Source organism: Ischnura elegans, chromosome 1 (genome assembly GCF_921293095.1).
Source record: "Ischnura elegans chromosome 1, ioIscEleg1.1, whole genome shotgun sequence".
NCBI classification, from domain to species: Eukaryota; Metazoa; Arthropoda; class Insecta; order Odonata; family Coenagrionidae; genus Ischnura; species Ischnura elegans.
In genome coordinates this window covers 136,682,805-136,706,647 of record NC_060246.1, presented here as the reverse complement: position 1 = coordinate 136,706,647, position 23,843 = coordinate 136,682,805, and the positions used below count along the sequence as shown (strand labels likewise).

Genomic DNA, 23,843 nt, shown 5'->3' with positions numbered 1-23,843 from the left:
GGTTCACAACTTTCAGCAGCACCTTGCTGGGATGCAATACCTCTCAGCAACAATGCATTGAGATTTGATATACATAGAGAGGAGGCTTTCAAACATTGATCAACTATTTTTAAGCAATGTTTAATAAGGCGGTGGAATTAAAACTATCACAAGAGAGTCACCTTAAATTTGACCACATTTTCAATTTTTCCAGAAATTACAGGAAGGGATAATATTTGATGTGATCCAACATCAACACCTGGATTCAAACTCTGATAGTATCAAACTATCCATCATCACAGTTTTTGATGGAACTTCATGAAATCTACTACCAGAAAAGAAAAATACTCTATGTATTAAAAATAAAAATAATTTTGACAAATGAAATACAAAAGCATCCAAGTATTCTTAAGAAACTTCTAATTTCATTCATTGGCCCCATACTATTGATTAATTACATATTTTAGCCTCAAAATTAGTTAAATTAGGATGATATGCTCGTTTTTTTCAACATATTTTCCAATGACCACAAGATGATACCTTTTAGCCTGATATCGATCAAAGCATCTCCACTGGAAATAGATATTATTCTTGCCAGCTAGAACTTTAAGTGCAGTATTTCTCATTTGCCGGTGAAAATCTTACCTCTGTAGAAGGTAAATGAACAACACCTGTGCTCCTTCTTTTCTCACGTAGTTTCCGCCTATCCCTTTGCTGCTTCCCTTTGTTTAGATGATTGGCTCTGTCAAAATAAAATACAGAACTAAATTAATAAAACACATCCACCATGATTTAGCCATACTAAGCAATGAATTCATTTGAACAAAACATAGGATTATTTGAAATGTGTAACATGACTTACAGGCTATAGAGCCAAACTTTCCAAAACACCTTCAAATAGTGAACACTTCTTCTTAGCATGCAGTTTTCTTGGCCCAGGAAGTAGATTCCTAATTGAGTTTCATGGAATAAACACCTTCAAATAGCTGGAACTTATAATATGGGATGCAGGCAATAGAAAATGCCCGTTTTTCTCCAATTATCCCCATTAATGGACTCATGAATGAATTAATCTCCTTAAGAGCTCTTATATGAGGATTGCTCAACCCAAAATAAAAAAAAAAGCTTTTAAAACATAGATTTAACCATTATCAGGGATCATTGGTTTTCTGATAAAAAGCATAGATTGCTTGAGATATAATAGCCAATTATCATCAAAAGTGTGGCCATGAAAAAGGGAAGGGACCCAAAAAAATATTTTTCATATACATAATAAACTATACCTATATATACTATATTCTAAACTAACTTTAAGTTAGGAAATGTAAAAAAAGATAGTAAAAATTCTTTTATATAGACAGCTCCACAGAGAAAAGTAACCGAATAACTTTGCACTTTAGGGTCACAACAACCCATAGCTCACTACTGGCTAATCAGTAGCTTTTTCCTACAGTATTACATCCTTTTTTCAAACTTTGGTCAAGGAGTGATAGAGTTATTCAAAATTGGCCACAGATAAATGTTACCCACCAGACACCCATACACGGCAAAATTTATATACTGAATCAAGAAAATGGACCATCAAGAAGAACCAATATTCATAATACCACTTTTAGGAATACATATTTCAACAGTGAAAGAAATTAAATAGCAACACTTTATGGCGGAACCTGGCTCTATTTACAATGTCACAAGTACCAATTCCTGAACCTAAATTTTAAAATCTGGTTGAACATTAGCAAAACTTTCTGTAGCAGACAATTCAAATAAAAAAATTGTATAAAAATTTAAATATGAGACAGCACATAGACATTTGAATGATACAAAATTCAATAATAAACCTACTCCCACAGGACAGCAAATTTTCTACGATGGTGCAACAAACTTGAAAAAAATCATCATGAACCAGAGGATCTTACATTAACAGACCTGTTCACTCTTTTTTCCTTGGCTCTTCCAAGAGGTTTAGGGCTAGCATCATTGTGATCAGCTCCCTCTGTGCTCCTCAGCTCTCCACCACCCAAGCATGAGCCAAGACTGCCGTCCCCGTTTCCATCATCTGGATGATCAGCTCCACAGCCAAGGTTGTGATGATCTTAAAGAAATGAAAAAATCTGTCTACACATAGTTCTCACCACGCTTTTCGGCAATATTAAATAACTTTTACAGAAGAAGGCAAAAACAATATAGAATAAAATTGATGAGTTCTGGATAAGCTTCACAGAAATTTTTAACATTCATGATGCCGGACCAAACTGTGTATTTTCTACAGAAATCAATAGAGATTGCACAAAGGGTTTCATAGCTCTGCAGTATGCATGACTATGCTGAATAGCAGTGAAGCGCACAAAATGATCTGAATAAATTTTCACCGAAAATACAAACTTTTGTTCTTCCATCACAAAGGATAAGAATGATTGAAGTCAAATATAAATGTAATTGATTGTAATGAATGTAATGACTGTATATAAACATAAGGCCTTTCCAAAATTTCAAATGATACAAATGATATCAAAGAAGGACTCACAGCTTTCATAGCTAAATTACTTTCCTAGAAACCAAACTAACAAAAGAATGATGAAAGAGGATCACCAAATTCACAGAACACCATAAAACATAGACAAGCAGTCATGGTACATTCGGTAGGATGGAAAATATTTCACAAAGTGTGGCTAAAAAAATGCAGCAATGTCATATTTCCTATGCACAAATTTGCACCAATAAAAGATGCATCATATGAATATAAACTTCATGTACTTCCACCACTAAAATATCATTTAAATACAGCACTGCTTACCATTTATCCGTGATGCCATAGCAGATGGAGGTATAGCATTGATGGAAGAGGAAGATGTAATGGCTGTGCTAGGGGGAGGGGGATTAGCATTTCTGCATGCCCTGGCTGTCCTGATGCGTGTACGACGGGATGACAGCTCATAGTCATTATCCACATCTTCTTGGCTAACAGAGCTAGATGCCATCCTGGATTCCTACAAATAATAGATAAGGAATAGTTAGGTATATCACGAGTTTAATATAAAGACATGAGGGTGAGAAAAATTATTAGTGGGGTACTGCAACAGATGCATACAACTTAGGAAGTGAATCTGCCTCAGCACCAGAGACAAGTACAGGAAAAAACTCAAGGGGGGATGCAAAAGATAACTTACGCTACCTTTACTTTCATCCTAATTAAAAAAAATAATCAAGTCACATGCAAAGTTGAATATATTTTCTATTAACATTACACTGATTTATACTGATTATATACATACACAAGGCAAAGCCATCTTATGATATACAAAGTTACAATTGTGGTTCTGCTTGTGTTCACTGTTTTTGGCAAGGCAGATGGTCCCGCAATGGTGGGGCACACACCCCTCTTAGTATCCATCACCATTCAGCATTAACAATAAATATAAACTTTTCCATGAATGAAATCAAATCAGCAATGGGAATAATAATGAAGTCACAAGTAAATTTTAAGGAAAATTAAAATCATGTACATAACCTTATTCTCGAAAATTCATTTTTAATGGTGATTTGTATTTACAGATCGTCAATGGATACAAAAGTTAGCAGATATTTACTAGTTTATAGCCACTTCTGATCTGGATATGAGTTGAATACCATAAATCAGCAGTACATGAAAATTTAATTGATATATCTTACCAACAGAGGAATTTTTTCAAAAATAAATTGGAATTCATTGCACCACATCAATTCCATCACCCATCAAAATGAAAAGCACAAAATCCTACAGTGCCTCATTTCAGTTACTTCCTTTATGTGCTGCACAGCATTACACAGAAATAAATGTAAAATATATATGCATATGTTGATGACATAACCTTTCTACAACTCGTATATCTCATTTTTAAGAGACTTCTCCCACACTCTAAGTCACAAGGAATTTAGAGTGAAAGGTTAAGAACTTATCGAGACCAACCACCATTAAGAATTGCCTTGAGTACTTCCGGTGCAAGTCCATCTTTCTGTGAGATACTATAAATAGATAAGTATTTCGCAAGTACTGGAAAAATTAGACTGATGATCAACTCAAGGACTCAGTCTCAGTAAATCCTAGAAAATTAGTCATAACCATAAATTACTCAATAAAGAAAACTACTAAACCAAAAACTGGGAATAATTTTGTGCGATTTATAGAGCCTTTCAAAGAAAAAAATCAGCAATGTTTCAAACGTTTCCATGAAGTTTAGACAGAAGTTTTGAATTTAATACTCCAACGTAATAAAATAGTTGCCTGGCATGTATTTCGATGACCCAGGCATATTTATTATGAGGAAAATAATTCAAGGAGAAATTCCAAGGATAATTGGATATAGTTGATTAGTAACGCCGCGAGTGGCAATTTAGAAAGCTGATTTTAATGGGCGAGGTGCGACAACAATTTTAGCAGCATACTTGAGAATCTTTTCGTGTAATTATGGTATTTGGAGGCGGCGACCGACAGCTGAGATCATTTGCGCCATAAGGGAAGGTTATGGAAGGAAGTGTGGAGAGAAATCTGGCGTCGGCTTTAGCCTGCTCTTAACGAAAGGCGACATGGGGACCACGGCTTAACGTCCCATCCGACGGACGGAGTGTTGCGCTTGAAATGTCCTCCACGCAACATTCAAGCAGGGATCGGGCAGTCTCAGAAAATTCTCTACCGCTGCAAGGGATTCCATTTAATTAATATTCAAACGAAATTCGTACGATTTTGAAAGATCATTTTGAGTGCGATATTCGAATCGCGTCCCGATACCGAAAAGTGACTTATAACGCGAGGCCCCAACAAGAAAAAGCGTGTAACGCCGCCGCCGCATTGGTGCATCCCGATGGGGTGACGTCACCACTAGGAGAGCGAATACAGGAATGCATTCTAGTTCAATCTGTCTCGACTGTCGACCTTAAAAGAGGGGACGAGGTTACGCGGGGGGAGCGAAGGAGGGCGGTATATACTGGAGAATCTCCGACGGAATGCACCTCATGATATAGTAGGTGCCGGAGAGGCAAAGCGGGATTGATAAGGAGAAGACGAAAAGTGAGAGTCGGAAAGGTTTGCCTAAAAGCAAGGGAAAGGATTATAATGCCGGATGAACTACTTTTTTCATGCCAAAGATTCTTATGATGTTTTATAGAATAAACACCTTCGAGGTGATATTCCCAACCATTTGGAATTCATTCCCTGAGCCCTACCCTGGAGCGGTCCTGACGTAGTGGAGTCACGAAATTTTTCATCACTTCCTTGAATTACAATAAAGATGTAAATATTTTTCAAAGATTATTTAGCATAAGACATACGTGAAGGAATGTCATCACGAAAAACAGTATACCTCGGCACAACAATATTGCCGATTACAAATTAAGTACCGGTAGTATGAGCTATGCGTAACATACAATAAGTAAGAGATGTGACGTAAATTCATTTAAAAAACGCAAAAATTAACGAATTAATTTAAAATGCGATACGAGAAAGTGAGTATTCACAACTATCCAGAAGGAAATATAAAAAAAGGATCAATACAAAAACAGCTGGAATCATTCCTTAAACAGAAGCAAAAAGAGTAAAGAACAGCGGCGATAAAGAGATTAGAGCGTGATAATCGGGATAACAAAACTTCCCACCCGAAAATATGAAAATTCGCAGCCGTGAACAATATACTTGACAACGCCATGCATCCTGTATACACGCCACCAATTCTGACAGTGAGGTTAATCTTAATGCATTGGCACCACGAATACTGTAGTATTTTCGATAATCCGCGCAAATATTTTAAGCATTATAACTACGGCACCAAAATCACGGAGTGACGCTTTATACAGATTTAAATATTTACCGCATGCTTACAGGGATTCATACCACTGCAGTGAAATGATAATACGGAATAAAAACGCAAGAGAATATAAACACGAAAAATAAAACGAAATATGCCATGAATACCAAATGGCATCCAAATAAGTTTTCCATTACTTATTGTGCTTCGTAGAAAGCTGAAAAGAAAGCACTCAGGAAACACGAGCGAAATTTCAACGATTAAGAACAAAACAAGAAAGAAAATGCGTCAGTAACAAGTTAGCAAGGACTCCCCAAGGCTTTAAGCACACCATAGAGAAAATACGAGTCATTAAATCCAGCATATAACTGGCATTTTCTCTTTTGGTAAGGACATCAATCTAAAACTACGTCATCATTTACTTTGCCTCCGTTGAACAAGGAGAGAGAATAAATATTTTTCTCACAGTCCCGCGTGGGCGGCGGTGCGTTATAGCAAACAGAAGAATGATGGCGACGCGCGTCAATTTGTATAACGCCAACACGATGGCGCGGAACCCTTTTTGAGTGGTACAACTCCAGTAACCTGAGGCCCGTGCCGGGATCGATGGGAGAAATCGACCGCAATCGGTCGCCAATGGCAGCAGAGGGAAAATAGTGGGGCACCTCGGCGGTCTCTGCGTTTCCTTTCCCGCCTTAACATCTGCCTCCCCAGGGAGAGTTCGACGCGCGAAGACTCACACCACGGCTAACACACCACAGGATCACAGACGCCCGCCGGAAAGAGTGAATCATCATACGATGGTCTGATCGTCATAAGTCGGCACTTGGACATTTACACCTACGACCAATAGGATGCTCGTTTGAGCAGGGCCTTCGGTAGGCATGGTATTTTGGAGGAGGCAACCGGTATGCGCGGTGGTATAAAAAATTCAGATGTCAATAGTTCCCTCACTGATTTAATAGTTAAATTAATGGCCTCCCCCTGGAATTACCACAGCAAACCTGTCGACCATGGATGAAGGAAATAACTTAGCTCCCTCCATCCCTCAGCCAGATCTCCTAACATAATTGATACTTATATAAAATGATGTTTCCTGGAGTTAAGATTAATCTTAATTAATTAATTAAGATTAGTTGACCTAAACTCCAGGAAACATCATTTTATAAATTAAAATAAGGTCAAGAAAAAGGAGAAATAATAATAATAATAATAATAATTGATACTGACATTTGGAAGATTACAACGAATACATCGGTGTTTTTACTTTAAAAGATATTTTCTAAAATTACTGGATTAGTTTTTGGGTTTCGCGAGCCTGGTTATCATGGTAATGGCGACGTTTCTCATACTCTGCAATAGACATCGTATGGCAACGTTGGATTTACAGATGTAGATCAGGGTATAGATGAAGATGTCGACTTCAGCCCATGGTCTGACGACGGACGAAATCAGAAAACCAATTCAGTTGCTCTCGATAATTGCGAAAAAAAACCTTCGCCAGAACCAAAAATATATCCGTAAATGACGATAAATTGGGGCGAAACGCCGAATATACTAATATATGTATCCACAAATACTGCACACACCTACATCAGATACCCAAGAATCCGGTAAGGCTAAACTGAGGAGGAAGGAAGGCTATAGGGTCAGGCTCGAGGAATTTGAGGCTGTCGGGAATAAGAAGCCACTCCTACTACCGCTATCTCCTAAGGGTGAAAATTCCAAAGGGAAATATCATTTGCCTTGGCTGGGATTGAAACCTGGATTCCCCGAAAAAGGTCCAATCAGTGAAACTACAAGTACATCATCTTGCCCGGAGGATTTTGTGTCTTCGGAGGGAAATGTACACAAAGTCAGATATAAATTTACCACAAATTAGCTTCATCGTGCGCATAGAACCGCAACTTAAAACTCTGAACTCAGTTCTTTTAAAACATATTTCACTAATAATAGCGACTGCTAAATAGTAGCCAGCGATAACCGTTTCTAGAAGACTACCGCAATGGTAGGAAAGTGAAAAAATTCCACAGGGAAAAAACATTTGCCTTGACCGGGATTCGAACACGCAACAGGTTGCCTAAAATACTATCACTAGTTCGATTACAGCAAGTTAAGGCAGACTTCAAGCACCAAAAGATGAATGAACAATGCTGTCCAGAATAATTCGCTGAGAAAATGGCATGATAAACGTCAGTGATGGCTGGATTGGAAAAGTAGTCTCGATTAAAATTACATCAGGTTAATTAAATGGATTACAGAATTTATTTCTTTCCAAAAAGTAATTGATTAAATAACAGATGATCAACGCATCTCAGGGCGTCCAAGATATCAGGAAACATTTTCAAAAATTGTAAGAAAATATTAATCATAATTATCACAACAGCATAACGTGGAATTGAAACTTAAAACTATACATGAAATAAAAAAGTAATACCCCCCAACGGGAGGCCTTCAAGCGCACGAAAAATGTCACATTGGCAAGACTTCAATTCCGAAATGGGCAGAAAAACCAACATCTTGGGCCATTTCGGTGAAAAATCTATCAATAATAATTAAGTCATATTTAAGGTAATGATTGAATAATTGAGACTATCAATAAAATAGATAGAAGAGAATCACCAGCATACATAAAATCAAATGAGAAACGACTCAAATAATTACCCAAATGCAATCGCTGGCACTTAGTCCATTATTTACTCGAGAACCCGCCATAAATGGTTGATATACCTTCTCGAATTGACTAAAGAGCATAATCAGTAATTTAAACATAATTGCATGAAGAGTTTCCATGATGGCATAAATTAAACTTGCATTAGGGATAACCATTCAAATTTTAAATGTGAATTTCTTTCTGAGGGAATGAACACTGATGATAAATGAAAAGAAGAACTAAATAATGCGTTGCCTCAAGGAAGGATTTAATTCATGATTTAAGGTCAGGAGAATGCCAAGTAAACTTCCTGGTCGACCGGAAGAACGGATTTGGATAGTATGACAAGGCAGAACATCCGTGGTACCATATTTGCATGATTCCATAACTATGCTTCGACTTCCGAGGAAAAGTAGATTCTTACAACCGGAAGCGAAGACCATGACTCTATCGTCAACAAATTTTGTAGACTAAGAATAACGAATACCAGTAACACTTTTTTATTCACTACTTTTACTTGATATTCTTCACTTTTGGGTAGATGGTAACCAAATGGATTGTTTATTTCATATTTACTAGCTTTAGTAAGCTATTTTTACTACCTTTTTCCATTACGTAGAATGAAATATTGCATTTTTGCATTGTGGAGTTTCAGAAGAGTAGCCAGTTTAAAAAAATATTAATCGGTTTGAAGCAGCTAGGAATTGAGGCTAGGGGGGGTTTCAGGCGCAACTAATACTGGGGGCCTGGGGGCATGGCATACCCGCCAGGATGAGCGGGAGGTGCGGAGGCCCTCCGCCAGAAAAAAAATTAAGATAAATGGTTAGTTATACGGCCTTCTGAGGGATATTTTATTAATCCTCACACTATTCTATAAGTAATATTAATCCAATTAAGTAAAAAAGATTCACCTTATAAATTTCTGTGAGCTCTGGGGTTAGTTATCCCCCAAGACCCCCCCTCGCTGAGCCACTGGTTTGAAGATACTTACCGGCATAACCTGCCTATCACCGTTGCCAATAATAAAGGCCCATCAGCCGCGCAAGCTGCAGCGAGGATATCAGCCCAAGCGTCGTCAACCGGATGACGCTTTGGTAACGCACTGAAGCTACTGTCTATTACGGTTCGTTGGAGCAGTACTAATATCAGTGACTTCCATAATCTGCTCGAGGGAAAATGTAGTCGGAGTCCGTTCCACGTAGCCCGCTAGGATGGAACGCCCTACGATGCCAATACCATGGGACCTTATAAGACCACTTAAGAGATCAAAATGCGCTCTTGCGACATGGATCACAAGTCGATATTCAAAGTAAGCAATTTAGGATCCCAAAATGGAGCATAAAACCATTGTTCCCCAGACGAAGGAGATAACCCAATGAGATCCGTAATTGCAACAACAATTTCATCGGCATCATAGGTGAGATTTTTTTTACAAAAGGCCTCCTCTGATGAATATCATTACAGAGTTTCACTTCTATTTTTTTTTCTCTTGTTTCGGCCTCCCTAAGTTTGCTGTTTGCCAACATTTCATTAAAAGCAAACACTGGAGCGTACGGACTTCGATTTTTTTAATAAGAGGACTTAGCGACATCCATAGGCATCGCTATACGGAATTCGATCTCAGCGCCGCGGACATCTTCATGACGAGCCAATAAAAAGGTGTCTCACGCCATTCTCAATCCATCTCATTTTACAACGCTCGCCTCGCAGACGGTGACTGGGCGTAAAGCATTTTCAAGATGGGATATTGCGCACCAATCTCAAAATTGTTGAGATTGCGAAATCGCATTGTTGATACTTGGCCAAAGCTCTCGTTTAATTAAGCTCAAAGATTAATTTTTTTAAACAATAATAATCATACACTTTCGCCAAACTTTACTTATTTAATGTCCTTAAAAATCCAGGTTATTAAATAAAACATCAAAAAGGCTTGATACCCAAGAAAAATAGTTTTCATCGTATCTGCAAAATGCATCCAAAATAATATTTTCGTTGCCATAGCTCAGTAACTAAAGAGTTGTGACCCCATGTTTATGGACAAAAAATGCTTAAAATTGTCTCCCCTACCACCTCTTGAAGTATCGCGGATTCCCCCTGAAAAACTGTGCAATAATGAATCATAGCTGTGGGCCACGCCATGAATAACACTAGGTGAAGCGGTTGTACCGTTTGCACCAAGAAGGGCGAAGGCAACTTATTCCACATTAATTTTATAAATTAATGCCTCATTTGATGATTCCATTTTACAACAATACATCAACTTCGGATTTTTACATCAGAGTCTGGCAATTTATACTTCAATGACACTTCTCCACATTTAATCAATGATCCTTATTTACCAACATCTTTTAAGCTTGGTGAATGGATTACCTACATATAATTTGGTTCGATTAAGTGGAATAGAAAAGGGTTTAGTAACCGCAAAAACACAAACTACTCGCTTCGGTAGTAAAATATTAACTAACGCATCAATCATCGCAAGTCGGACCATTTTACAGGGCATACCTTTAAAACCTGAGGAATGCGAGGTATTTCCGATATTGATCGATCTTTAGATAAAGGTTCGTGCATTTAATGGTTAACTCACGATTTTCTTTCCTTTCAAGTTAGCTCACTGTTGCGTCAAACTTTCCTCGTCAGGAGAAAATCAACCCGGCGAGAGCTAACGATTGCACGAGGCGGTAGACACGGCACACATTAAATTGGAGAGCAATAAGAAAAATTGCAGCGATAAGCCACTCACCGCGACATGGAGGGCGGAGATAACAAGTCTGGAGTGACGGGAGATGATCCGCCGTCACAAAGGGATGAGAGATGGAATTCCAACATCCATGAGTAGACATAACAACGACCCACATTCCATAACCTTCAGGAAATCACGCTATAAAGTAACACAAATTTCATTTGATTCAAACCTGGCCACGGTTAGAACAATATTTCCCAGACTTCTAAAATAACAGTAAAACAATACTTTTCAGCGTTTTCAAAAATACGACTAAATACAACACGATGGAGAAAATTAATGAGATAAATGATGACTCAAGTAAACAAATATAACCTTATTTTCAATAAAAATGTGAATTGAAGAAAATATTCTTAGGAAGATATTCTTAAAAGAAGATAATATTGGGTTGCTCTGCGGCTACAGAAATCATTAGATTTGATCAACCGCTGACGATATGTTTCCCTAAATATCACGAAATGATACTAATCTTCAACGAAACTGCAATATATCATCAACACAGGCATAATTAAACTCTTGTGACTTCATACAATTGAAAGCGCTTAATAGAACTCAATAAGCTTCCTTGATGTAAAGGGACTATGAGCGGTGCAAATGACCCTGCTGTCGACGCACCCCTAAAAACGCATCTCTACTACTCTACTTCAACGAAACTGAAAAACTGTCCTTTTCACCTCTTTTGAATATTTGTTCTTCGGTCCTCTCTCCCTCTCTCTTCATTTAACCAAAATGCTGCTCTCTTTCAGCCTCGCCCTTGCCTATCCAAAACCCTTTTTCATATCATTAGTGCGTGCGCAACAGTCAATAGAGAAACTTTAAGCATAATCAAATGTTTCACAGAGCTAAAGATTTTTAAGCTTCCAGATTAGCGGTTTCTATAAGGTCAAATACGCTGCGTAGCAAGCTTAATATTCATAATGAATATTCAAAGCTTGATAAATAGAATAATACCTAGAGATAAACAATACAAAATACTTATAAAATAAACTAAGAGCGAAAAAAGTGGAATATGAACACTTTGGTATGGTACGGTACTTGGAGAAGGCGACCGACAGCTGTGGTCATTTGCGCCATGAAGGAAGGGTGGAGAGAAACCCGGCGTCGGCATTAGCCTGCTCCCAATGAAAGGCGCCAAGGGGACCACTGCTTAATGTCCCATCCGACGGACAAAGTGTTGCGCTTGAAATGTCCTCCACATAACATTCAAGCAGGGATCTCTGAAAATTCTATGCCACCGCCGGGATTTGAACCTGACCCCTCGGGGTAGGATGCCAACACTCTAGCCACCACACCAACCCGATCCCCATGAAATACTTTTAATCTCATTAATAAATAGAAGCAGGGATTGGTTTGACGGTGAAAATCGCTTTTCGAACTAGACTGATCACCGTATCTTTTACAACCCATTCTCCATGACATTGCCGGATGAAGAATGTCCACGAGTATCGGTAGACCAGATGCCGGGACACTCCGCACGGCTCTCCCACCGCCACTCCCATCCATAGCCTCATAAAAATTTCCGGGCATCCTTGTCACCGCGTGAAAGCGATGATCGGTCTTCCTTAGCTGCACCTTTGGAACGACCAAACCACACATCTACCCTTTCTGATCATCAAAGCTATTCCCATGCCAACCCTGCCATATTCACAGGCAAGCGAAAGAAGTAGGGGCAACGATTTATGAACGTGAACCAAGAAAACTCACCGATCCGCTGAACAACGTTTATTAGCATATGATCTATGATACTGTATAGAGTATAGTATATGACCAGTTTAGACTCGGTATATGGACGTGAAGACTGACATAAAAATAGGGAAACAAAAACAGAAAGAGGTGGATGAATTCTGTTATTTGGGAAGAAGAATAACTAGCGATGGGATAGGCAAGAATGAAATTATCAGCAGAATAGCCCAAGCGAAGAGAGCATTCGACCGAAAAAAATACCTACTGACACCGAAAATTTAAACATAGAAGTAAGGAAACAAGTTTATAAGAGCTTACATTTAAGAGCTCAAATTCTCGAATGAAATACATAGAGCAGGTATAGAAGGATGTCATAGAGAAGAAAAACGTAGGTGTGAAAAGATTAGCTGATAGAAGAATTGAGTGGAGAGCTGCGTCAAACCAATCTTAAGCCTGAATCACACGATCATTTTATCCGTCATTTCCGAGTGATCACTGCAGCGATCCCTAGAGTGATCACTCGCAAATGATCGTCGCCGGCAATTGTTTTTCGCGATCACTCTAATGATGAGGATTCCCATCACTTTTTTTTCATCACTCGTCTGGTCGCTTTTTCCGTCGCTGAAACAGTCACTAAAACCCCATATCAGTCAATCAGAACGCATACCCGTATGGAGCGATTGCAGCGCAACGTTTGGCAATCGTGGAAACGATATAGATAAACAAACACGCAACATATTTTCGTTATGCGAGTCCTATGACAACGAGCTGTGATATCGGAAGTGATGCGAAGGGCGACGGCGGGAGGGACCGTGTGATTCAGAAAAATGATCACTCGAGCAATCACTTTTCCGGTCGCGAAAAGCGATCGCTCTGGTGATCACTCTTCGCGACGAAAGAAAATGATCGTGTGATTCAGGTTTTAGGATTGTTGTCCAGTGATGATGATGATATAGAAGTGTTTAACTTCTGTCGATATATTTTGTATTCATATAGCCAATTTGGAAAAAAACTATTGGTTGAACTGAGCGATTCATCGCGTTTCCTCGGTAGTTAAGCCATATAATTTCATCCACGTGGGTATATAATGCATAAAGGGATGGCCCAACACTTTAAGAATGTTGAGACGACAACCTCACTCACTGCATTAATGCACGGCTTTAGTAATGGTATTAATACGTTCCATGATCAAGGTCAAAGTTCGTGTCAATAATTTTAGCCACGGATTAAAGAAACCTCAAATATACAATGCTGAACTCATCATCTCTAGCTTTACTCCACTTTCACTTGATTCCACTTATCTATTTTCAGTAAAGCGGCGATAAATTATAATTTTCCTTGGCGCCGAGGAAGAAAGAAGCAATATAAGTATGATATTTAAAACTTGAATGCATGCCACTTGACCAGCCACAGATTATTCAATACGTCAGCGGGCATAAAATATGCCTTTCTTCACGTAAATATCTTTTTTTTTTTAAAGCAATTGAGCGATAGCCATTTCCCGATTTGATTCTTTCACGCATTGGGCGTTATGGGCCATATTCAAGACGTTTTCGCGACTGTTGAACGGGACTACAGCTTCCGTCGACAGTTGAACGGATCTGCTTCCAAATATTGTGTCTCCAAATTGAATCAAGTAAAGATATGCATGGGGTTTCCCAGATATTTCCTCCATACACTTAACTGCTATAAATCAACTGTTCTGAATGGTAAGATGATACAGCCAAAAGCGTATCTGAATGCTTTCATTGCGAAGATATACTTGACTCCGGGGACTGTGTATGAGGATATGTGTCAAGGCAATAGTGAAAACGGAGCCTACTTATATTCTCTTTTACTTCAGGCAAGGCAGGCAGGTCAACAAAAACCGCAGAGTGTATTAGTGCGCTGAAAATAAGACGTTATCCTGTCCAAGTTTCGAATTATTGCGACAGGACATTCTTAATGATATTTTATCGCTATCGTCAGACGCATTGCGTGGTACCTCGATATCTACAGAAAATTTGCGATAACTATCATATGATGTCATTTTTTACATTATCGTAATTGCTTTCAAGATAATTATCAACATCGTAAGTCAACCTTAGGATCAGTTTGGTTCAATTTCGCCATGCATCTAGGTCTTCATGGATCCTTCAATTTCATGTTTTTCAATCTTTTCAGCGAATTCCAGAATTTGCGTACTCCTCTCCTGATCTCTAGCTTTTTGACTTTCCCACCATTCAAATTAATTATCGCCCCAGACTGCTCTGAAATTAGCCCGAATACCTCTGCACTATAGTGATCTATCAGGATTCTAAAAGAAGTACCCCACTAACTGCTTTATGAAATACCTAGCGCTTTTTGTTGGTTCACTTCAACATCCTCTTCCAGTGCCATATTCACATAATTCATTTTTCTCTACAGAGGAGGTAGTGACAAAATCTCACAAATGAATTCAAGTCTAATAAAATCGCTTGTTTAAAACGTAGTTAATGAGAGCCAAGAGAAAATTAAGACTTAGTTTTGTAACAATAAATGATAAGCGTTAACTGAAGGAGGAAATTTAATTTAACTTGACAGTGGATTGAAGTCCTGTTTGACCATTTTTTATCAAAACTAAAATAAAATGAAATATTTTTTTAAAATACGGTTTTCCTAAAAAACAGTATAGGTACACTAAAAAGGACAACAGAGGCTTTTCATTGCTCGGAGACTAAAAGGTATAATCTGATTAGGTTTATAAGAAAGGAGTGTAGAAGAGCACGTAGAGATTGGCACGTATTATTAATACATGCAAACCTAATCAGCACCCACGCTTTATCTCCGAGCGATGAAAAGCTCATTTTTTTATTTTTACTGCATTTAATACTGTTTTTAAGAAATGCGTGTTTTTTAACTTTATTCATTTAACTTTTATTTCCTACTTTTTAGTAGTGAATCGTGAAATCGGTAGGCATCCATTCTTCCTGGTTTCCTTCCGCGTTAATCCATTTTACTGTCAAATGTCGTCCAGTAAAATGGATAAACGCGGAAGGAAACCCAGAAGAATCGCTGCTAACCGTCATAATCTCCGCAGAAGCCTACTTGAAAATCATGTAATCGATGAATACAGAGGTGTAAAAAAATTCTGCCAAAAAATTTATAACTAATTCTATATATTGAGAAATTTCAAAACAATTTTCCACATGGAAATTTAGTTAGTTAAATCGAGCAGAATGGAACAAAACTTCAAATGTTCGATCATTAGATATTGTATTGTCATCAAAACCAAGCAAGTGTTGAAAAATTTCATATCTATCCGGCAATGGGGAGTGGGAAAAAATCAATTACAAGATTCCATCAATGGAAGAGACAAGCGGACGAAGCAAGTTAAGAAAAAGCGCATAATATAAAAAGGACTGATATGACGATGGAATTAATTACATTCGGCTTTCTTGAGCGGAAAAACAAATTATCAGGAAACGCAAGGCCTGTAATTGGTCCAAGGTTGTAATTGGCTCACGTCAAGTACTGCGACAGCAATTACGAGCTGTAAAGGCAGGGATCGTTCAAGAGGATTACCTCCAATACTCCTACTCATCAAATCAAAAGAGGGAGAGGACACGACAAGTTCAAATCTCAAAGTTCCCTCGGGTGGAAATAAAATTTTCCAATAAAATAAATTAATTTCCCATCCACAACTTCGAAATGGCTCTCAGACGAAACGTGAAATCATTTTTTTTTACAACCGGAGCTAGTGTGATTAATGCTGCAGTCAACTTTTTTCCACAGGCAATACGGTACGAGGCGGTGTGATTAACGTGGGATAGACCCAGGTCAATGATCGTGGCGTTCCGTCAATAGAGAGCCAACAACTTGAATCTCGCGTCCAAATTTTGTCGCAGTGCGGTTTTTCCCAAAAATATGAGAGGAGAGAATTACTTGCGACCATAGTGATCCCCACCACGAACTCTTACGAAGGCTGCGCGAAGATTTTCGACCGAAAACTTTTATTCGACTCTTAAACACACCTAGAAACATGCTCTCCGACTCGAAAACCCCATTATTATTCACGCCGCTGCACTGGAATCTCGAGTTTTTCCTTTAAAAAATTTCACCGAAAACTTTCGGAAAACTTCCGGGAATCCTTACGTCCTGCAGTTTTTCAACAAACACATCGAAGTTTCTCATACTTTCTTTTCCTATATTTAAATTTTCCAGTCTGTTTCTCGGATATATTTCTTCAAAACTACTTCGTAGTATCCAGCCGACTGGAATAACAAATCAATGCATAGTATAACTAAAATAATTAAGATGTCATCCATCATCACAAAAGAATGAGTCCCCATAGAGGCTGAAATCCAAATTGAACCCTCGTAGTAAAATAAATTTATTTGTTCAGAGCTGACAGCACAATTTTAATCAAGGATTTGGAGTTTCCGCTCGAAAAAATCTAACTTCAGATTTAAGAGTTCATGAGCAATTCCTTTGTTTAAGACAATCTCCATAAAATGTATAAAACTAAGCATCCTTTATGATGATATTTTTCTTCAATTGTAAATTTCTACCGTCGAAGATATTTTTTACATTCCACTATGCTTAACCTCATCGGAATACGACAGTACCTACGCAGAATATTCTTAAATTGAAAATTATTTTTAAAATCAACTTTATCGCTTGGTAGGGTTCGAAGACACACTTATTTTTATGAGTGTTTTTCACCGTCTCATGGCTTTAATAATCACCATTTCGCCGTAATTATCACAACATAAATCAGCACAAAATTCAGCGTAAAAACGTCATGATATTTCGGCTCACCCAAGCATTTGATACCATCGACTTCACGAGTACGTTCACTCGAAATTTTGAAGAGCGTAAGAGACTCGTTAAATCACTAACAAGGAATGAAGCAGCCAATATACCGCCTAATAACCAGAAAGTTACTTCCGTGCTGAAAATTAACAATAAAATGGGTGCAATCAACTGATGGCGAAGTATGTAGATCCAATCATCTAGCTAACTATGAATGAATTTCAAAAATTTCTAATCCCGAAGCAATCGGTGAACGCAGTAAGGGGTATTGGCGTGAGCGAAACGAAGAATTCGCCAAATAAAACGCCTTCTGACGGCACTCGTGTACCACCTTCGTAAAAATTCTTCCATCTTCAAAAAAGCTTATCTTCGACTCGCACTTTTCTTCGAGCTCCATCACATCCTACCACATATTCAACGGGACCAAATATCTCAGAAACACATGAAGAGACGTGTAAAAAAATGGTAGGTTTCCTAGCCCAGGGTGACATGAATTTCCCTTCCGACGTTCATTCCGTATTTTCTCGCGCGAACCTTCCTCACAAGATCATATCTACGGCAGCCACCGTTTCTCGTGTTCAGAACCGTATTCCCCCCAAAATGTAGTCGACCTGAGCGCATGGCTACCACCTAGCATGCCAGTGGGCAATCATCTGAGGTAGCCGCAATGTCCAAGCAAGAAACCAAAAGACAAGACTACATTCCAGATCCCCATTCGCGCCTCAATCCTTTTCAACATCAAAATTCGAATTCTAGCATATGACCATAGTAAAGACATAGTGTTCACTGAATTCAAAGTAATTTCATTGGAATCGTATCAAGTTTTACGTTGGGATTTTAGGAGGTGAATTCATAGCTAATATAAAACGGTAATATAAAATACAGCTTCCAGGGTTTCAATGGCCCGTAGACTCATTAGAATATCTCCAAACACACAGGGTTTCAATTACTACCCTCTTTATAATAGTTTTTCCCGAGCCAATACAAGAGAGATGGACATAGCGACGCTGCAGTTAAAATATGAGACAAACATTGACACCCCATGACTTCTGAATTATGTTATTAGCATTAAAACTGAATAAAGTTGATAGAAAATTAAAAGCATTTGAAAAGGTTCAATCCCAAGTATTATGCCTCTGATCTTCTTCGTGAGTCTAAAATTTAATAAATTATACAAGACTTTCAAAATAAAAAAATTAATGCGACGAGTAAAACAATGCCATTGAAGGAATCTTCCAAACAGAAGTTACCATAAGGTCCCGTCGAGGTGAAGTTTCCTTATTTCGTAGCATTGAGTACAGAGGGAATTGTAAAGGATTGATAATTTCGACCTATTCCTGAAAAATGCCTAAGCTGAGGTGTATCGACGCAAGAAACTGATATTTCGGGATTCCCTTCGCGTTGGGCAGTCCATTCACGATGACAGTTTCGTCAGTCACCCATGCACTGGCGTCACTTTCTGACCTGAATGCGGCAGATGAATGATACCAGCGAAACTGCTCTCTGATCAATGAACTCGGCTACGCGAGGGGAATCCGGAGAGCATAGCCACCATTCTTCTCCAAGAAAAGGCGGACCATTGTCACGTCACTCCGCAAAGAAAGAATAATGCCGTACGAATTTATTGCCTTGATAATGACAATGCGTGGGCTGGGCTCATACAAAGTCGGCAGTCGCCAAAAGGAAAATTTTCGTCTATGGGAAATCCTCAAGGCACAAGACGCATAAAAGATATTCTGGGAGAAAGTCCATGAACTACACAGTAATTCGCACCTGCTGCTCTTTCGGTTTCAGGTATTCTAAGACGTGACCTTTTTTGCACTACAATCCTTTGAGATTCGGTAAGACCATTTAGTAGTAATTTTTTTTTTAATTTTTCAGTAATTTTTTTAACAAAAATCATAAACCATGCGCAAATTTAGCCTAGGGATCTGTTTATATTTATGGTTTATATTCATTTAGGCAATATTATTAAAAATACTGAAGTACCACAAAATTTGAGATTCCTTCCATGTTCATGGAGACGGCAACCGATTCATTAAAAATGAGAGAGTCTATAAGGCTTTTGCTATGTGAAAGACTTTTCGACACGACGTGAAATATCTGATTCTCCGAGGATGAGTAAACATTTTATGCCAACTTTCGGATTCTACATTTTCACGCCGCAGATTATCTCTTTTGGTTTGCCATGAATGCGGCATCCTAAACGTGACTTCTCTGAAGTTAGCGAATGTGAAATTTGGTATTTTACTATTTGCTGTTAAAAATACTGGGAATAAATGAACTAATACACGGCTTACACGCACAATCATAATCACAAGAGCGATATGAAAGCTTTCGATTCCCCGTTAGCTGCAACAACAGTGACACAAAAGAAATTTGAGCAGCTTCTCCTCGACCGCATTAGTAACCACAATGAGAATATATAATTCAAACAACGAAGGTCAGCGCATAAAACATCATTTTGATTGTGACAGCGGAATATAAAAATATTCAACCTGAAATCGAGAATTAAACAGGGTGGTTTCGCAACGGCAACGTGCGTGCAACTCAGAAGTCTGAAATAACCTCACACGAGAAACCTGACCACTAGTTTCACGATGGGCACTTTTTTACACGCTTTTTCTGAACTTGCTTCGTTTGCTGGTCTTTTTCATCGATGGAATCTTGTAATTGATTTGTGACCCATTTCCCACCGTCAGATCGCCTTGATATTTTACACTCTTGCTTCTTCAAATTACAACACAATATTTCATAACAAAACAATAGGAATTTTGTTCAATTGCGCGTCCAAATCGTTAAAGTAATTAATTTCCTTATGGAAAACATAGTTTAAAACTTCTCAATAGATAGCGTTAGTTATAATTTTTTTGTAGAAATTTCTTTAACAGCTCTGGTTTAATATGTTTTGGTTGATGACATGATTCGCCACTAAACGTAAGAAAATGAAAATGATAAAAAAACGAACATTAAATTTTAATAATGCGACCCAATCCTTACCTGTCATGCTCTTCTAAACATATAACTAAAAAACCTATCCGGTACCCATGCTTTCTCCTCTGAGAGATGAAAAGCTTATTTTTTTACTTTTAAAGTGAATTTTACACTGTTTCCGTGATAAAACGTGTTTAAAAAATCATTTTTATACTATTTTTATTTCTCAATCGGATTGAAATCAAAGAAAAACCTGAAAAATGAAAACTGGTTCTTGGTTCAAGACGACACTACACTTCCGCTTTGACGTTCATTTTCTGCGAGGTAACACTAGTTTAATAAAATATATAGTTTGAGGTATGACTTCGTGAAATTGCTTCGTGTTGAATCAAAAATCCTAGTAGATTATGTTCGACATTATTTATGTGAAATCTACAAGTTTTATGATTCAACTAATTAAAAGCTTATGGAATCACCTCGAAATTTTTGTGACAATAGTAAGTAAAGCCTACAATTTTGTCCAAAATTTGTCCACACTATAAATTTGAAAATTTTACCCCGGCATTCCCATAGATAACTTTTTTTTAACTTGAGAAACAAGAAAATACAGACAAAGATCTACCATTTGAAAACTGAAAACCTCAATATGATGATGATTCAAGCTCCAAATGAGTATTACGCCACGACAACAGTAAAAAATATCGACCGGTATAGAGGGAGTAATGCTCCTGACACCCGGAAAGTGCAGCAAAGGTCCTTCGATATCGGTAAAGGAATGAAACTATCAACGTTAAAAATTTGAGGTATCCCTAAAGGAGAGACCGCAGCTCTCTGATTGAATACCGAAAGCAAGATTATGAAGTTCCATTATTAGATAAAGGAAACAGACCGCCGCTGTCTGTGGCGGGCAAATATTTTCCCCCTGATCTCCGCTTCCTCAATAATATCGACCGGAATTCCGCAAACCGCCACCAAAAATCGACTGCATTTGGAACGATCGTGCTTTCTCTATGGCCAAGCGTAAAAAAAAACAAAAAAAAAACAAGTTTTAACCCTGAAAAGGCAATGTTAAGGACCGAGATTTTTTATTTCAACAACTCTAGAGTCGCTGAAAGAAAGCATTTAATATTCCTAAAAAGGACGCGACCAATATCATGTGTTTAAAACTTACGGTAGGGCATTCAAGTTTCAATTTCATTTATACAAAGGAGACGCAACCAATTAGAAGAGTTTAAAACTTATGGTAGTAAATGGAAGTTTCCATTTTATTAAGAGTAAAAAATGAAGTTGTAAATTAATTGAAAATAGAAAACTGAATCTCAAGTATGAAACTTTTATCTCAAAGAAGATAGAATTCAAATTGTAGAAAATAAGTTTTGAGCAAGTACTATGCCAGGAATTCACGCTCAAGTTTCAACGTGATCGAAAAATTTGATAAGTACTTCGACTGATGACCGCTGACGTTAGTATTTTACCTCAATTGGACATGAGATAATCTATTGATGCCTTTTAGGCAAGCTAGCAACCCATCCTTTCCTTTGACGTCCGTCAATTGCAATTTGCCTCGAGCAATATTGGCAAATGAGTTTTAAAACGTCCGCAACTACTGATTCTCTAACCTGGAGCGGAGTCAGATAAGCTTTCACTGATATTCAAAGTAATTAAATAAAAAGGGTCAAATTTTAACTGGAAGAAAACAAATGAACGGCTTGCATGAGTCACTCCAAAGCCGAACGAAGGAAGGAATGGGTTCAAATAAAAATACGTAGAAGATCTTATCATAATGCGCACCATTTTAGGGGAAGAGACGTGAACTCAAGAGAAAGTGAACGGGCAGATATTTCTGACATAAGAAATAACGATTACGAGAACTAAATGGTGGCATTGAGGGAAACGTAGAAAAAAGAGGATATACTTGGTATTTCGGGCGGATAGAGATATTCCTGGAGCAGATTTCCATCGCAGGTATGTGCGGTGAGAGGTTAGTGCGAAGACAGCAGTGGAAGGGGAATTCAGGGGAGCAAGGGAGGGCAGATAAGCCGCATGAACGGGATGAGGAATGATGGGCATTCGATGATGAGGAAAAGGGACATTCACGAGTGACAACGTGAGATTAATTCTAGTAAGATATATGAGAATATGATGATCTAAACTATCATTCCTTAATTCAAACCTAGTTACGCCACCTCAGATAAAACGCAAATGATTTCAACACTCGAAGACTGATAAAATACAGAACAATATCTATGAGGCAAATTGCATTCTCTTCAAATGGCACCTATTGAATAATCATGGGCATTTTGAAGAGGCTAGAGAGGTTTTCTATGATCGATGCATACCCGTAACGGACCGTAATAAAAAGATCGCGGCCACGGTTCGAAAAAAGTTAGGAAATAGAAAAAAATACAAGATGCCATTTCAACGAAAAGATGAAAAGAAAATTAAGAAGAAACGTGAATAATAAACCGATGCTACGGAAAACATTTCCCGTAAGCTAAACAATTACAGCAAGAAACAGACACATAATTATTCAAATATTTTTGTTCACTGCGAGACATAGAACAATGCACCAGATAAGTTCCACATCGTGAAATTCAAAGGAAACGAAACACATACTCAAAGAATGCTGAGCAAAATATATTATTCCTATTATTAAAAAAAATAATGAGCATAATCCCTCCGCATCTTTAAAGGTTTCAAGGAAATAAAAGTGAAACACAACTGAGTTCCAGTCCAACCCTTACGTCAAATAGAGTCTTTTCTTCTACCCTGACCCAATTAACGGAGGACTTACATAAGATCCTCGTCCCACACGAGTCAGGTACATTTCGGCCTAGCTTCAATTCGGGACATTCGTCACGTATTTTCAAGGATTGGCACTTGGCAACGACAGAACTGATAGGGGGCACCACACCAACACGAGGGACTGGAATGGATCCAAAGTGGGAATGCACAACCCCTGGACTCTTTTAGGATATTTTAGGGATCTTTAAGTAAAAAACGGGCCACAAAGAGAGCTAAATTGGAACTACAAAATCTGAACATCACTTTACGGATGCGAGCACAAATTTTGGCGCAGAAATTTCGATATGGCAGACTATTGCGGATGAAGTATAAAACGTCTCGTGCAGTCGGCAGGGCTGCGGTAAAACAGCGTGATTCTTACTCTTCCAGCATCGTATACAAATCCTGTAAATTACATAGAGCACATTCACTTCGTTCCCCTTACACACAAGGGTAGCCACTCAAATATTCCCCGAGTTTTCCAGATTATTTCGTAATTTTCCATATTATTTTA

The 23,843-nt window shown here is 38.2% G+C and overlaps 1 protein-coding gene across 2 annotated transcripts in view; it reads right to left on the bottom strand.

Moving 5' to 3' along the window:
* Window positions 1–23,843, bottom strand: part of LOC124170596 (siderophore biosynthesis regulatory protein URBS1-like) — an 82,100-nt gene that overhangs the window by 10,639 nt on the left and 47,618 nt on the right. For both annotated transcript variants that reach the window (XM_046549416.1, XM_046549425.1), the window contains exons 2-4: window positions 2,777–2,969; window positions 1,909–2,074; window positions 625–721 (exon numbers count right to left, since the gene is read on the bottom strand). In XM_046549416.1, the coding sequence (XP_046405372.1) occupies window positions 625–721; window positions 1,909–2,074; window positions 2,777–2,960 (447 nt within the window). In that variant the 5' untranslated portion in view covers window positions 2,961–2,969. The remainder of the gene's footprint in view (window positions 1–624; window positions 722–1,908; window positions 2,075–2,776; window positions 2,970–23,843) is intronic.